The sequence below is a fragment of the Emydura macquarii genome, unplaced genomic scaffold (genome assembly GCF_026122565.2).
Source record: "Emydura macquarii macquarii isolate MOO-44397 ecotype Brisbane River unplaced genomic scaffold, CSIRO-AGI_Emac_v2 contig_1365, whole genome shotgun sequence".
Lineage (NCBI taxonomy): Eukaryota > Metazoa > Chordata > Testudines > Chelidae > Emydura > Emydura macquarii.
The window spans coordinates 140448-157476 of record NW_027131502.1 but is presented as its reverse complement, the minus strand read 5'-3'; the positions used below and the strand labels follow the sequence as shown (position 1 = coordinate 157476).

The 17029-nt window shown below is 53.6% G+C and overlaps 1 protein-coding gene and 1 pseudogene across 1 annotated transcript in view; one reads left to right on the top strand and one right to left on the bottom strand.

Moving 5' to 3' along the window:
- The first annotated feature begins 4861 nt into the window (after positions 1-4861).
- On the top strand, positions 4862-5173 carry LOC137155638 (histone H4-like; annotated as a pseudogene).
- A 3374-nt stretch (positions 5174-8547) lies between these two features.
- LOC137155651 (zinc finger protein 850-like) overlaps positions 8548-17029 on the bottom strand; it is a 33245-nt gene continuing 24763 nt past the window's right edge. The window contains exons 9-11 of the mRNA XM_067552020.1: positions 13462-13540; positions 12780-12875; positions 8548-12420 (exon numbers count right to left, since the gene is read on the bottom strand). Coding sequence (XP_067408121.1) covers positions 10490-12420; positions 12780-12875; positions 13462-13540 — 2106 coding nt within the window. The 3' untranslated portion in view covers positions 8548-10489. The remainder of the gene's footprint in view (positions 12421-12779; positions 12876-13461; positions 13541-17029) is intronic.

Genomic DNA, 17029 nt, shown 5'->3' with positions numbered 1-17029 from the left:
GTTGGGGGTGTGATTTTTCTCATGCACTAATTGCACTGGTACAACCCTTCGTGTGGACTCGGTTATATTGATATACAGGTGCCTTATTCTGGTGTAATTTAGGTCTGGTCTACACTACATAGCTAGGACAAGGTAGCTGATTTACCTTGCATTGGGAAATATACAGGTGCAAACTCTGGTGCTACAACCAGTTTCAAAGCAAAGCAAGGTGGTTTACACCAATTCAGCAAATTTAGGTGTGGATGCGAGCAAAGCAAAGTTGGCACGGCTGAGATCGCTAAATAAGGTATAAGAGGAATTGAGCTTTTGGGGGCAGTTGAAGGATTATGGGGTTGTTTTTATTGTGAGGTCGCTTATATGAGCTTGAAGGAGAGTTCTGAGCTTCCACGCCCCGCCTTCCATCACCCCCACCCTTCCTTCCAACAGCGGACTACAACTCCCATCATGCTCCACACCACTCCACCAATCAGGAGGGAGCTTCTTTGCACATGCAGCTGCTCTGTTTTTTTATTAACTTAGTTTATTAAGGATGGCGTTTTCATTGTTATGTTGTACAATAAGACAGCATTGAGGAAGCCAGCTGAATACCCTGTACATGGTATCATATGGCCCTTCTCTGTAGTTACAAGGAGCTGGTACACACACAATTGACATTTAGAGTGGTAAGTACTGGAATAGTTTGGCAAATGGATCAGTAACAGCTTCATTAGTGAAAAGTTCCAGAGGGGTAGCCGTGTTGGTCTGTATACAGCAAAAACAACGAGAGGCCTGTAGCACTTTAAAGACTAACAAATTTAATTTTTGCAGGCATACGCTTTCGTGGACTGCAACACACTTCGTCAGATGTCACATCTGTAACCCGAAGTGGGTTGGAGCCCACGAAAGCTTATGCCTGCAGAAATTAAATTTATTAGTCTTTAAAGTGCTACAGGTCGCTCGTTGTTTTAGCTTCATTAGTGTGTTGTGCATAATTTTGCATTAAAACCCTCCCCTGTCTTGAATTCCCAGGTGGGGTTCCCATCTCAGCCAGAAAGGTCCCACCACGAAGGGGAACAAACCCCACAAAGCCATTCCCTGTCTTTTGAAATATAATTGGTGCTTCTAGAAACTGCCCAGGGGCTTAGCCACCATGGAAATGGCCCACAATGGTAAAGTGCTTCAAAACCAAACATTTCAGAAAGTTACGTTGTCGCAGAGCCGGCAAGTGGGAGGGAACATTTTGGATATCACGGGGGGTTTACAATCTCAGCTCAGCTGGACAAGAGTGCACGGTCTCAGCCCAGGCGTGGCTGAAACTAAAGGAGGGATTCGACGGCGGTGGGATGGTAAGAATCATCACTGCGGTTTGCAGGACGGGGTCAGCTTTCATCAGCCATGGTGCATGCAAAGTTCTGAGCCGGCTGGAGTTTGCCAGCCATCAGTGGAGTTACTAGGCTGAAAGCTGGCAGGGGAAACCTGGGTGTGCATCTGATCAGTGGTGTTGAACCACAGCTGCTACCACCTCTGGGCTGGATATTTAGACACAAGACAGCTTGTCCGTGGGAGTGTCAGCAGGCTCAGGAAAGCAGACCCTGACTGGCAGGTCTCTAGCTAAGGCACGTGCAACAACAGGTCAGCTGTGGGCCATGCTATGGGAGCGAGAGACTGTGAGACAGAGAGGCCAGGCCAATCAGGGACCAGCGGATGCTGGCTGGGGACAGGGGGGCGTGGGCGCACGTGGATCCAAATTCGGGAGAGCCGGGGAGGGAGGGAACCTGCTGGGGGGTGCGCTCGTGCTGCAGGAGTAGTGTGCACGCGTGCACTGGCTCTAAGGTCCAGGAGGAGGAGCAGGATCCCGTTCCAAAGCGGATTTGTGCTCCCCTGGCGCTGGATCGCCCCGTCTTCGAAACTGAAGCAGCCACCCACCAGCTCCTGGAATGGGGGGGAGAAGGAGGGAAGCGATAAGACCTGGGGGGGTGGGAGGGGATGCAGGGAGGGAAGCCAAGCAACAAAGGAAACCTGGCTGCGGGTTGGGGAGGGGGGAGGGAAATGGTGAGTCTGGAGGGATTGGTGAAACCAGGCTGCAGGGAGAACGGGGGACAGGAGGGATCATAGAAGATGAGGTTGGAAGGGACCTCAGGAGGTATCTAATCCAACCCCCTGCTCAAAGCAGGAACAGCCCCAGCTAAATCATCCCAGCCAGGGCTTCGTCAAGCCTGGCCTTAAAAACCTCTAAGGAGGGAGGTGGGAAGCAGAGCAGTGAAGGAAACGTGGAGGAGGTCAGCAAGCAGTGAAACCTGGTTGGGGGGATGGAACTAAAAGAAGCCAAGTGGCCAAGGGACGGGGGTGGGGGGGAATGGCAGGCACAGCCCTGCACTGGTGCCTGCTGGGACTCTGCTCCTGGAGGAAGGGGTCACAGAGGAGGGGGCAGGGCAGAATGAGGGGCTGGCTGAGTGCCTGGTGAGTCCTTGCACCCAGGCATGGAAAAGGGGAACCGCAGCAGAAACCTCCCCCTCCCTGTGGGATGCTGCTTCTGACAGGGAAATAGTGTGTAGAAGCCACACACACACACACACACACACACACACACACACACACCCCCCCGGCGTGCCTGGGCTCCTTGCAGTGTGTGTCTGTGGGAAGGAGGCCAGGTACGGCATGCAAGTCCCACTCCCCGAGCTCCTAGTCATAGTGTGATGGTTAGGATATTGCATACAGTCACCCCTCCCCAACCAACCATATTTTAACTCCAGCTACTGGGGGGGAATTAAGCTCTTTGAAAGGGGGCTGTGGGCAGGGAACGTTCTAGTTCCCTCACCTGACGCACATTTCTATTTTCTGTCATGTTCCAGCTAAGCCATCCTCAGATGCCATTTTGAGGCCAAGACACCGAGGAACCCGTCGTCAACGAAATGGGGAAAATATAGGGAAAAAAATACAGAAAGGCGTGGGAAAAAAGAAAAGGGTTTGAAAGATTAGATAAAGCCGGTGGTCGGTGACAACAGCAAAGCTCTATGCAAATTTGGCAAGGCCCAGATTCGTGCAGATCTTCTGCAACACGCAGGGACTGACAACTAGAAAATGAATGCAGTGCCATTTTCTGCTGCGTGCCTGACAGACATGGGATGTTCAGCTTCCAAGCATTCAACCACAACGAGAGGTGCTAAAACTGGCCTGTTACAGTGGCTGCCACTCAGCCATTAGTTCTGTGGCTCACCTCGGGGAACTGAGGGTCTGCATCGCACAAACCGTACAGCATTAACAAACACTGTTATTGCGCCCTGCTTGTTCTCTGACCTCATCAAAGACATTGGTGAGTCTCAGTAGGCACTGGTTATAGATGAGAGCACAGACGGTTGCTGCAGTTTTGCATTGGAGTGCGTTACTTCAGCGTCTTCTTGAAATTGTGTCTACATTTTTGGGATTAGTCAATTCAGAAAGTGAAACAGCGGAAGCAACTGCTATAGCACTGATTCAGTTTCCTGGCAGTGTTGGTCTGGATTTAAGCAGGTGTATTGGGATTGGGGCTGATGGCTGGCATGGTTGGGAAGAAAAATTCTGTCTACACACAGCTCCAAAGGAATCAGACTCTCAGTCTGATCAAATGTGCATGCCACTCAATCCAGCTGCATGCCAGTAAAGCTGTAGAAACACTGCCATGCAATCTAGAGTGTTTAGTCTCACATTCCTACAACCGGTTTTCTGAGAGCTCCCTGAGACATCGTGAATATGCAAAGATATATCAACTGATTAATCGTGGCAACAGGCCACTGAATCTCGTTCAACTATCAGCCAGTAGATGGCTCTCCATTCACGATTGTTGTGTGTGCATATTGGATCAGTGGGACGAGTTAAAGTTGCATTTCAAACTGAACAAAGATAAACAAGGATGCTATGGTGCAGAAGTTCTGTATCAGATGTATTGCGACCCTGTCGATAAACTGTATTTACAGTTTCTAACACCAATTCTGCAGGAATTTGCCAGAATCCATAAACTGTTCCAACTCGAGTCTGGTGAGCATGCCTTCGAAATGCTGGACTGCCTCCTGGCTTTCTTTCATTCTCTTATATCAAGAGTGTTGTTTTCAGAAAGGATCCCTTTATCTGATGGTAAACTCAGTGATGTCAATTTGAGTAACCCAGCCAGCCACTTGCCACTGTGTGATGTTAAGTTCCAGAGGGGTAGCCGTGTTAGTCTGCATACAGCAAAAACAACGAGAATCCTGTAGCACTTTAAAGACTAACACATTTAATTTCTGCAGGCATAAGCTTTCGTGGGCTGCAACCCACTTCGTCAGAGGTAAGGAATAGAAATCACATAGGAGGTATATATATTGTAGTAAACGGCCGGCTTCCTTCTAGTGGGTCTCATGCTTTGCTCCTCGTAGTGGGCCAGGGAGTTGCCCGTCACCCCGTCTTCCCTGGAGAGGGGGGTAGGGACCCAGGCCCACCCGCTCCTCCGGATCCCAGCTCAGGGGCCCTATGAACAACAGCTGCAGACTGCTGGCTCTGTATTTTGGAGCTGCAGCCTCTTCCCCTGGGCTACTTTCCCCCCTTAGTCCTGCTGGCCTCTCAGGCCCTCTGTCCTTGCTGCCCCTTGCTGGGCTCAGTACCTCCTTTTGGGGTTCCTCCGCTCTCCCACACGTCGCTACTCCGGTCTGCTGCTCCGCTCCGCACAGCACAGCACAGCACAGCACCCCTGCTTCCTCCAGCTTGTGTCCTGTGTGTTTGGGGCGGAGCCCTTTTCTGGAGCACCTGCCTGATCCTTAATTGGCCCCAGCTGCTCCTAATTGCTCCCTCATGACTCCGGTTAGGCTGCAGGGAATAAAGCCCTGATCATTCTGGGGCTGATATACCTCCCTTCGTAAATCGAGCTAACAACATGTCTGGTCGTGGGAAAGGTGGCAAGGGGCTCGGTAAAGGGGTTGCTAAGCGCCATAGAAAAGTACTGAGAGATAACATCCAAGGTATTACGAAACCAGCTATTCGCCGTTTGGCTCATCGTGGGGGTGTGAAGCGTATCTCAGGTCTCATTTACGAGGAAACTCGGGGAGTGCTGAAGGTGTTTCCGGAGAACGTGGTCTGAGACGCTGTTACTTACACTGAGCACGCCAAGCGGAAGACTATAACTGCCATGGACATTGTTTATGCTTTCAAGCACCAGGGCCGTACTATGTACGGATTTGGAGGCTAAGCCTGTGTCGTCTAATGCTCAGAAAACTACATCTGTACCCTCCTGCTGCCCTCTGCCCTTGTTATATCACAATATACAGATCCAAGGGAAGTAACAACAAAGGGGAAGGTAGATATAAGCAAAGTCCATTCAGTTCGGGTAGCTGAGGCCTATTCACAACCGTTGATTAGAAGGTGAGAATGTGTGAACAGTGACAATTACTTCTTGTAATGAGAGAACCATTCCAAGTCCCTGTTCACACCCAGTCCGATTGTGTCAAGTTTGCAGATGAGTTCCAGCTCAGCAGTTTCTCTTTGAAGTCTGTTTTTGAAGTTTTTTGCAAAAGTTTGGCAACTTTCAAGTCAGCTACAGAGTGTCCTGGGAGATTGAAGTGCTCTCCAACTGGTTTATGGATGCTATTATTTTAATGTTGTTTAATATTTAATGACGTTAATTTTGGCGTACTGTTTACTGTTGCTCTAGGAGATGCAAAGTTTGACAATGCTGTTGAAGCTAATGGAAACAATTCATGCCAAGACTTCCTTCTTGAAGCTGCTAAACCAGTACAGGCAAGACTTCCAGAAAATATTAATATGTGGAAATCTATGTCAGCATTCAGTCCGTCACTTATTTCTCCCAGAGAAAACCTCAACTAGCGCCTCTCTAGGCTGAAAATTTTCAAAAGTGACAAGGAGAACTTGGATGCATGATATCAAGTCATCAACTTCCAGGAATGGAAGCTCACAAATGACAAAGACACAGAACAGTTCTGGGTGGAAGTATATAATTTTGAAGGCAGCAGCGGTGAACGGTGCTTTAAAGAGCTGGCCCTGTTTGAGCTTTCCCTACTTGCCACGCCTCTGAGTAATGCTGATGTGGAAGGAGCGTTCTCTCCTATGAACTGTGTGAAGTCCAAGCTGCGGAAAAGGATGGGTCAGCGGACTCTGAGCAGTATTCTGTGTGTCCGCTGTGGGTTGAGAAGACTGTGGATTTGCTGTAAGGATTTTGTCCCACATTGGGATATGCTTCAATGGTTCAAGACAGGAAGGTATCACAGTGAGGCAAAAGAGACCCGGAGGATGAGAGAGAGCGAAGATGACCTTTTTTAATAATAAATTTGTGTGTATTTCTGTTCATATTTTTAATGTGTAACTTAATGTTGGATGCAGCAAAACCAGAACTACTAAAATGGTGGAATTTGGATGTTCATACAATTCCACAGTGTTAGTGGCGTGGCTTGTTTGGGGCCTATTTTGAATAGGGTTGGGTTTGTTTTGAAAGGCAGGGCCGCTTTTCTTGTTAGACTTAGCACCAGCTGTCAAGTGGAGATCTTGCCTGGGCTGGGGCCTCGCCCATCCCATCAAAGGATTCTCTGTGTAGGGACCCCGCTGAGCCACAGTGGAAGGCAGCAGCACTAAGGGGCCTAACACAGAATCACCTGTTGAGCAGTAGCGGCATCAGGCTCTCTGCAAACTCAGGCACACATCATTGGGTTGGTTACATTCAGGGCAGTTGCCCTCCCGCCCCCAAGCTCTTGCCACAGGCTTTTTGCAGACTCAGGCAGACAACATCACACAGGTTACACTCTGGTCACATTAGGAAGCTTTTCTGAACAACCACAACGTCTAGGAACTTGATTATTAAAAGAAAACTCGGTACAGGAGTTGGGGCTTATAGTACCAAAGGGTAAAAATTTCAAAAATTACTTACGGGAGGCAGGAGTCTAAACCCCATTTTCAAAAGGGACATAGACACGTTAGCGCCTAAGCGCACAGAGAGTGGCCAGCTGGGGTCTCCTGATGTTGATTGAGCTGTGGGATCAGAACATATCGGGCAAGATTGACACCCCTTGTCCATCAGCAGCCCTGGGGTGTGTTTGTGTGTGGCACGGAGGGGGGACGTCTCCTCAGAGGTGGACAGAAGGGGGCTTTGGCCTCCCAGCTCCTGGCTGTGCTGTGTATCCAGTCAAAATGGCATTAGAATGAAATCTAGACACTACATAAACATGGGACTAATCCCGCCCTATTCCTTTGCAGCTGAAATCTCTCTTGCACACCTAATTCTTTGTACCCACTTTTGCACAGACCAAGGGCAGCTGTGCACAGCAGCTGGCGGGGGCAGGGCTAGGCAGCAAAGCGGGCATGTGGAAATAGAGGTTGATGAGCAAAATCAGAGGCAGGGTAGCGGCACCTTTGAAAATCCAACCAGTTGTGTCCAGAGAGAGGCGCTAAATAGACCCAGACCCACATTGCACGAGCGACACAGACACATCCACGCACCCCACAAGCACCAGACATTCTTCTGAGTATGGGCCCTCCACTTTGGCGCCACTGTAAACCCAGAACTGATCAGGGGGCAGAAAATACAGGACAATTTGCCAATTTTTAAGATCTGGTTTAAGAAAAAGTCAGGACACCTGCGAGGGGGCTTAAATACGGAACTGTACCTTAAAACAGAGACGTATGCTCACCCTAGGCCCCCACCATAACCAGTCTCCAGGGAATGACCCCTTCAGTGTGCCAGACTCCAAGGACCCACACAGGCAAGCCCGCAGCCCCCCCGAAACTGAGCCTTCGGCCGCAGCCATCCCTCTCTCTGCACGGCAAATCCAGCTGAGCCAAACACCTGTGGGAGGCTTCTCTGGCTCCACGAGCACCTGCAGAGTTGCAAGCAGCCTTTTCAATACAAGGGAATAATTCATTAGGCACCTGGTACGCAGGATGTGAACGGCCTCAGGGCAGCACAGAGGCAGAACTCATGCCCTGGTCCATCCTGGCTCAGCATGTGCCATCAGCCAAGTAGTGAGGGGCTCCCTCCCTGGCTGTCAGGCCCCCCATCACCATCATCTGCCCAGCTCACAGCTCCTGAGTCCCTCTAATCCTTGGGGGGGAAGAGAGGGGTCTCTCTCTCTCTGTCTTCCTGGATCTTCAGTTGATCTGGATCAGTTTCAGTCACTTCCTCATCCCCCTTACACAGCAAGGTGACACACACACCCATCTCCTGCGCTGTTCCCGGTGCAGCGTTAACCCTTTTGCACCTAACTGGGTAGCCACGCAACACACAGAGGGAAACTGAGGCACATCGAGGATTCATAAAAATATTACAGAAAATTCCCACTGCCCTCCTTTGTGAAAGGCTTTGAGATCTGCAGATGAAAAGTGCAAAGTGAGGACCAGATATTATTTGGTGTCTCACCCCAGACAGATGCAGCAAAGACAAACCTATTTCCTTCTCTCTCTCAACCCCCCCCCCCCCACTCCCCTCTTCCAACCCCCACCCTGTCCATGAGGCAACCTACTCCCCTTCTTTAAGATGAAGGACTCCAGCCACATTGCGTTTTTGCTAAACTACATTCTACTTTATTACCCCCTAATCCAAAGCAAGGAAGTCAAAAGTTAAACCCGCGTCCCACCTCTGTGCCCACAGCCCAACTCCACCCTCATGCTTTTCCCCACCCATCTCAGCCAATCGCTGTCCCAGGGTCCACCTGCCCCAGCAATAAACCAACCCTTTTATTAGTAGGGGAGAGGAAAGACCAGGCTCATCCCCGAGACAAACAGCTTGAGCCAGTGACAAAAGCCAATGATCGGGCCTGGAGAATCCAGGTCCAAGGAGTCACCTCCTGTGGTTACTAGGAACGGTCGTGTTAGCCCCGTCTCTGCCAGCAGCTGCTCTCCCACGACGGAGGCAGATTCCCACAGGTGAGCTGTCAGGGTTCCTGACTCCGTGGCCACAGTGATGGAGTCCACGTGGCCTGGCCAGGCCTGTTGCCTTCCCCAGCTTCCTTCTCTGCCCAGCCTCTTCCTCTCAGGAACAGGCAGATGCCCCCTCTGCCAGGCTGCTCCCTCTTCTTGAGCGTCGTTCGTAGCCCATTAGGATTCAGGAGAGCTTCCCCTGATACTCGCAGGGCATTTCCTCTCTGTCCGGGTGCAGCGAGTTGTTTTCAGCTGGTTCTCAAAAGCAAATGCTGCAGTTGCCCAGCCCTGTTATTTGCAATCTTCCCCCTTCCCTATCTCACACCAGTGCAGAGACCAGGCATGATTTTCCTTCCCCAGTTCAGTCTGTTTCCATCTGTCACTGTGATAATTGCTATTTAATCAACTGGCCCAATCACGCACTTGGAGAGGCCAGAGGGGATTTTTGCCATTGACTCCCACCCAGGGAACATCACTGGACCCAGCGTTAGCACAACCAAAAATAAACGTGGACAATTTATTGACTCAGCCTTTCTAACCGTCATTTGTCTAGTGTGGGATGTGTCACGCACAATCTAATGGGAACAGTATGAAGGAGATGCCCCGAGGCGTCGGAAAGCAAGGACAGTGTAGATGTGACATCCTGAGATGACCGGAAAGGAGGGGGAACTCTATAAATGCACCCCGCAGAGGCTAATGGAAAGGGGGGAACCCTATAAATGTTACACCCCAACACTAATGCTATTGACATAGGATTCCCTCTGTCCACAAAGGCTTTTCCAGGCCTCTCACAAAGGGGAGGGCCCATGGAAATCAGCTGCTGCTGTGTGAATTCATCCCCCCAGCCCAGAGAGCAAGGCAGAGTCCTGAGCAGTGCCCTACAGGTCCTGAAGGAGGGTCAGGACCCATGGATTGGGGTTTGTGCATCTGTGGCTCTAGGGCCAAATTTCACACCTTTGCTGGGCCCCTTTCAATGGGTCTGAGGCAGGTCCCTGTGGGCTGAGGAGGCACTGATCTGCCTATAACCAGAGAGATTCCCAGCCACAGAAGCCCTTCATGGTGCTTGTTTCTACAGGTGCCTCCAGCAGCAGGGAGTTCCACGGATGAACCATGCACTGCTCTAAAGCCATTCCTCTGCTCCAGGGACAGATCCCCCTTCTCAGTCTGGGTGTCTCTCTCTGCAAGCTCCATCCACTTCCCTTCCCGCACCCTGAACCCTCAGCCCCCCCACCCCCTTGCTTCTCTTCCTACCCTCCCCCACTGGCTGCTGCCCTCTCTGGTTCCTACACCGCAATCCCTGCATTTGCCCCCCCCCCCCAGCTCTCATCCTCATTGCTGCCTGGTACGGGGGTGGGTGGGGGAACCCCCTGGCCCTATGGCAGGCTGGGGGGAGTGGGGGGGAGGTCTCAGCTACAAGGCAGCACAAGGACTATTTTTCTGCATCTGCAGTGGATCACGCTGCTGGTGTGAGGGGCAAATTGTCACCCCCCTCACCTGCAGAGAATCCCCTGGCTGGGAGAGAGCATGCCAGTCACCCATGCATTCCCCCTCCAGGGTAGGTTTCTGGCTCTCTCCAAAGACAGGGGCTCTGTCTCCCTCCTTTCCCCCCCCCCCCTCCTTCCCCACCCTCAGCTTAGCCACGCTAGGAGCTGGGACGAGGTTGCTGTGTCCAGCTCTCCGGAGGGGCAGCGGCACCGGCGGCCCGGCTGGACTCCCCTTCCCCCGGCCTCCATGTGGCAGGAGCCGAGAGGGACTTTGTGGCCCAGGCCCGGGGGGAGGTGGTCGGGGAGGAGGAGGGGACGGGGCACTGGAAGGGGGCGGTGGGATCCTCAGCCCAGGCGTCAGGCGGGGGTGTCATGGCCCCGCTTCTCCTCTCTCCCTCCCACCAGGCGGGCGGAAGTAGGGAGAGCGGGCTGTCGGTGCCGGCGGTGTGGAGTCTCTGGTGGGCCGCCAGGGCCGCGCTGAGGCTGAAGGCTTTGCCGCAGTCGGGACAGACGTGCCGTTTCTCCCCACCGGCGGCGGGCTGGGCGTGGGCCCGCTGGTGCCGGTTGCGGTGGGAGCTGCGGCCAAAACGCTTGCCGCAGTGGGCGCAGGGGAAGGGTTTCTCTCCGGTGTGGGTGAGCCGGTGCCGGTCGTAGTGCGAGCTCCAGGCGAAACCTTTGCCGCAGATGCTGCACTGGTACGGCTTCTCGCCCCGGTGCAGCCGCCGGTGGCGCTCCAGGGCAGCGGCGGCGGTGAAGCCTTTGCCGCAGTCGGGGCACTGGTGAGGCCTCCCCTCCCGGGCGGCGTGGGTGCGCCGGTGAGCCAGCAGGGTGGAGCTGACAGCAAAGCTTTTGCCGCAGTCACCGCAGCGGTAGGGCCGCTCCCCGGTGTGGATACGCCGGTGCCGCTCCAGGTGGGAGCTGACGGCGAAGGCCCGACCGCACTCCCCGCACCGGTAGGGCTTTTCTCCCGTGTGGATGCGCCGGTGCCGCTCCAGGTGCGAGACCCAGCCGAAGCTCTTCCCGCAGGCCCCGCACGGGTACGGCTTGCCAGCATCGCTGGTGTCGCGGGCCGGCGCTGGGTCCTCGGCGGGCCTTTCCCGGGCGTGGGTGCGCCGGTGCTTGGCCAGGGCCGAACCCCAGCGGAAGCGGCGCCCGCAGTCTGGGCAGGCATAGGGACGCTCGCCTGTGTGCACGCGCTGGTGCTTGAGCAGGTTCGAGCTCTGGCTAAAGCATTTGCCGCATTGGTGGCAGCGGTGGGGCCGCTCGGGGCCACCTTCCTCTACCTGGCCGGGCCCCTCCCCACCCTCCTGGGTCTGCGTCCCCTTGTGCTTGAAGCGCTGCGGGTCCGTCTGGTGGTTGAGGCGCTTGCCGCAGTCGGCGCACTTCTGAGGTGGCGGCGGGGCTTCCTCCTCGGCTTCCTCCTCCTCCTCCGCGGCCGCCGCATGGGTGCGCATGTGGCGGTCCAGGTGGGAGCTCCACGCAAAGGCCCGGCCGCACTCCCCGCACTGGAACGGCTTCTCTCCCGTGTGGATGCGCTGGTGCCGCTCCAGGTGGGAGCTCCAGGCGAAGGCCTTTCCGCAGACGCCGCACTCGTACGGCTTGCCCCCCAGGTGGCTCTTCTGGTGCCGCTCCAGGGCGCTGGGGTCGGCGAAGCTCTTGCCGCACTGCGGGCAGCGGTTGGGCTTCTCGCCCCCCGGCGCGTGGGTGCGCTGGTGGGTCAGCAGCGAGGAGCTGACGCTGAAGCGGCGCCCGCAGTCGGGGCAGGCGTAGGGGCGCTCCCCGGTGTGCACCCGCCGGTGGATGGTCAGGTCCGAGCGCTGGATGAAGGTCTTGCCGCAGTCGGGGCACTCGTGGGGCCTCTCACCCGTGTGGATCTTTTGGTGCTTGGCCAGCGCCGACTTGTGGCTGAAGGTCTTGCCGCACTCGGCACAGGTGTTGGGGCTCTCCCCGCTGTTAGCCGGTGGCTTCTCCCCGGCCTCGGGGCTCTGGGGAGCTTTCCCCGCGCAGTCGGCTTTTCCCGGTGCCGGCTCCTCCGAGCTTGCTTGCTGGGGATTCTCTTCCTCTTTCCCGCTTGCTGCCCCGTCTGCTGCTGGGGGAGAGAGATCCAGACACGTGCGTCATTCCCCGCATCCGGGGGGGGACAACCCGCGACAACTGCTAGGGGGAGCAAACGGCCAGCAGCCAAATCCCCCCAAAACCCGACCCCAAAGGAAGGGACCAATTCTATCTCTGCATCCCATCTGGACACTCCCGGGGAGGGCGGTCCTGCCAGGGTTCACTCAGGGTGGGTGGGAAGTCGTGTGTGATGTCTGCCATGAGGATACCACACTGGCAGGGGATAAGCCTGAGCTGGGTGAAAGGAGGCCAGAGCTGGGGGAGATCTTGATGGGTAGGACAGGATGTGTTGCGGGGATCCCAGCTGTTCTTCTCCTTCCTGGAGAGACTCACCTGCCCGGGTGCCTCTGGGCATGTGAAGATCCAGGGCTGCCGGCTCGTCCCCTCGGTCCAGCCGGGAGAGCAGGTCGGGCTTGGAAATTGGAAATTCTGCATGGGGACAGGGTGGGTGACAAAACCAGCAAGATCAGAGGGAGTTGGACACTGGGCCCCCCACCCCCATCTCCCTCTGCCTCAGTGGCCCTGCTGTCCCGTCCCCCACCAATTTTCACCCCAAAGCTCCTGGCAGGAGATCTCTACATCCAGCAGCCAGACGCCTGCCCGTCCTCCCAGATTCAGCCCCCCTCTGCTGCCTTCCCTGCTAACTCTTGGGGTCTGTTCTCCCCACTCCTGGACACATCCTCCTCATTCCCTCTGCTGCCTCTAGGGCAGGGACCTACCTCCTCCTCCCCCAGACCCTTCTGGCACCCCGGGACCTGTTCTGTCCTGGCGTGCTGGCTTCTGCAGCCTTGCCTTTGGTGGACCCTTTTCCTCCGTCTTTGTCTCCCTCTGCTACCACCATCCCCTGGGGCCCCCTGTCCCACTGCCATGGCTTCATTCACCCCCTGCTCCATCCTTGAGCTCTGGGGTATGGAGGGGAGCAGGAGGCAGATTCCCAGCAATCTAAGGGTGCAAAGGAAGATCCCTGAATGGGGCCACTCATGGCCCCGACGGAGAAGAGGAAGCGACTCCTTACCGAGGGCCATCAGGGTCTCATAGCTCTCCTGCATGACATCCCTGTACAGAGCCCTCTGCCGGGGGTCCAGCAGCACGTACTGCTCCATGGTGGGACACAGCTACGGCCTCCTCCACCGGCGCTGGCCTCTGCAACAACAATCACGCCCCGCTCAGCACCTGCCACAATCCCACCAGTGCAGGCACCGCAGTGCCAGGCTGCCCTCTGCCTCCTGGGGTGGGCTGTATTTCCCAGCTCCCCGCGTTTTCGAATCCCGCTGCGTCTCTACTTCGCCCCTGCCTCTTGGGAGCAGTCAGTGAAGGCTGCCGCATCAGATGCATGGTTCGTAAGTTACAGTTTCACAGCTGGTGTAAATGGACCCCACTGGCGCTACTCTGATTTACAGCAGCCGTCCTTCTGGCCCTGCGGGAATCAGAACTTTCCTGGAGGCTGTCCTGAGACTGTGGAATAAACTCTCAGAAACTAAAGGAGCCTCGCAAACCTCGCCACCTTCCACTCCCAACGCGAAGCACATTTCTTTGACCTGGCTTCTCTAATAAACATATAGCAATAGAGGGGTGTGCTCAAACACTACAATAAGGAGTAAGCGCCCAAGATAGACACAGAGCCGAGCAGAGCAGGGCAGACTTTGGGAAGTTCCATTTCAAAAAAAGGCTTTGTGATTTCTAAATTCATCTTCATTTGGAGTTGGCCTGAAAACCGGAAACGTCTAAATTCTCTGCAAAGGAAAATGCCAAAAAAAAAAGCCCGAAAACATTTCAGGTCATTCAAACGGTTTTGTTTTGTTTTGACTTTTCCCTCTTTCTTTCACATTATGTTACAGCGCCTCACCCACACACTGTAAAAGTGCAAAACAAGTCATTTCAAAAACACACCATCAAAACAGTTTGTTGCGAAAAATGTTGTCAAAACCCTCCCCTGCCCGGAAACAAAATTCCGGTAAAATCACCCTGATTTTGACAGAACCGCATATGCCGACAGCTTGAGGTTTTCCATCCAAGCGCCTCTAACCAGCTCTAGAAGCAAGTTCTAAATGAGGTTTTCAGAAACCAGCGAGGAGATTGGAACGCCCAATTCCCATTCATTTTAATGGGATGGGGGCTGGTAGCAGGAGGCTTGGAGCAGGGGAAGGGGAGTCTGGAGTCTCATGAGAATATCTTGCGGGGGGAAGGGGTTTGTCCCATCTGTGCTGCGTTCCAAGCCAGGAACAGACTCAGCCAAGGATGTGAATGGAGGGAGGGAGAGAAGAGATCAGATCAGATCAGATCAGATCCCTCCCATCTACTGGGGACATTGGACCCCTCACCCTCTCTTGGCCTAGAGATAGGAAGAATAAGATTTTGGAGCTCAGAAAAAGATTATCCTCATGCCTGAGGGGGGAGCAAACCAGCTACCTCTAGATCTAACAGCATAAGCCTCAGCAAAGAGACCCACTAGCTGCACCCCACCATCAAGACCCAACAAACCTCTCTGTGTTTCCATCACTAGAGGGAAGAGAGCCACAGTCCGCATCAGTTACATAGGTGTGCACAGGGGGCGGAATGGCGCGTTTAGCAGAGAAGGGGAAAATAATAAGATGTTAAAATATTGGGGGGTTATTTTCTTTCTGGTTTCCAAGCCATTGGGAGCCACCTTTTCAAGCTTTTCTGCAATTTAGGGGGCTGGAAACTCGTTGTATTCTTGTGATTTTATCTCCTGGTATCTGGTGCTGGAAATTCAGAGAAAAGGGCTGGGTTCAACTTTTTACGTAAGTTCAGTCCCAAAACTGTGAGATTTGCAAGCAATATACAGAAAGAGAGTCCTCTTTCACCGCTACATGCTATTCAAGTCTCTGTTTTGCCTGTTCCCAAGGAAATGGCCTTAGCCTGTTGGCTAAATTTCAGCCCCTGTGGTCACCAAATTCGAGTAACAACAGTCTCCTTTATGCCCAATAGGTCAGGGTACAAGGGTTCCCACAGCCTTGTGGAACAGCCACACACAGAGAAGGGGCAGTAGCAGAATTTGAACACAGAACCTTCCCCAGCAAAGCACACGTTTGCGCCTCTTGAGTTAGAGTCACCTCAGAGATCCCTTCTGGCAATACAATCTAGATCCCTGGGGTGGATCATTTACATCTACGCATGGTGGGTGCAAAAGTCAACCAGACCAGGACGTTGGAGTTTTGCATTTGCTTCGGACGAGTGCGGCTGGGCTGCACAAAGCGCGAGGCAGATGGAGAACCACGCCCAAGGATTTTGGAAGGGTAGGGTGGTGTCAAGGTGGGGAAAGAAGCAAAAGCCTAGAGAAAGGAAGATGTAAATTGCTGTTCTGCCCCAAGCATGGACCAGGTGGAAATGGCATCAAGACAGGTTCTGAGTTCATGGTATCACGTACCCCTGATCTCCTTTTGCCAGTCCAACCCACCTTGAGCCAGATGCAGAGGGTAAATCCATGCAGCTCCTGTCAAGTGGCTCTGTGCTAATTCATACCAGCTGAGCTCCTGTCTCTGGTTTTCAGCCTGCGTTTCAAAGCTAAACTGTTTTTCTATTCTGCCAACTTTTTTCTGCGGCAGTTGACACAGATCTTCTTAGTGAGCCACAAAACCACATCTACTGGAGTCAGTAACACACACCTCAAGTAGCTGAAAGTTACCTCCATTTATTTTACCCACTTCCACCAACTTACAACCCCGCCGTGGGTTCAGATTATTCCCTCCCTCGTGCACTGCTGCGCATTCACTGACGCTGAAGTTCATTTGTCCATTTACCGAGCTGGGTTCGGTTCCTCTGCAGTTAAACATGAACTAACCGAAATAGTTTTCAGTCATCTGCAAAGATTGCCCCTTTGCTGCTCACCCCTTTTCCAAATCACCAATATAGTCAATGTCAGTCCTAGTCTGACTTGCTGTTAACTTTTTGCCCCTATGTTAACTAACCATTTATACCTACTGTTTCCTATCCCTTAGCCCGTGCTTAATTTGTAATGAAAGATGTCACGGCTCAAACTATGAGGTGCTGGGGCTTAAGCAATTTTCCCCCTTTATTACTGATGCAGGCGGATGTGCCAGGGCTATGAACTGCTAAATTAAGCACCACGCTCAGCCAATTTCCAGCCCAGAACAGAGCTTTACCTCTCCTCCAATTACCATTTAGTTTGTTTAATAGCCTCTGGTGAGGGACTTGGACAAAGTTTTTGGAAGTCCAAATTAAACTTGTCTATTGATTCTCCATTATCCACTACCGCAGTGACTCCCAAACTGTGGGACACACCCCCTAGGGAGATGCAGAGGAACATTCGGGGGGTGCAGCAAGGTCTGGGCCAGTCCCCAGGTGGGGTGGGGAGGGAGTGCCCCCCAGTGTCGCTCTGCCCCCAGCTCCCAGCCCTGATCCCACTCCTGAGCTCCCGATGCAGCTCTATTCCCCCCGAGGAGGTGCGGGGCACAGACCACTGCACTATTGTGAGAGAAAAGGCTGATAGCTTCCAGCAGCATGAGGTTTCTTTGCAGAAACTATCACATCATGCTCATCTCCCAACGCACGAAGCTGGGTGTTGATCACCGCCTTGAAACATTGCTGGAAAGAGATTTTCC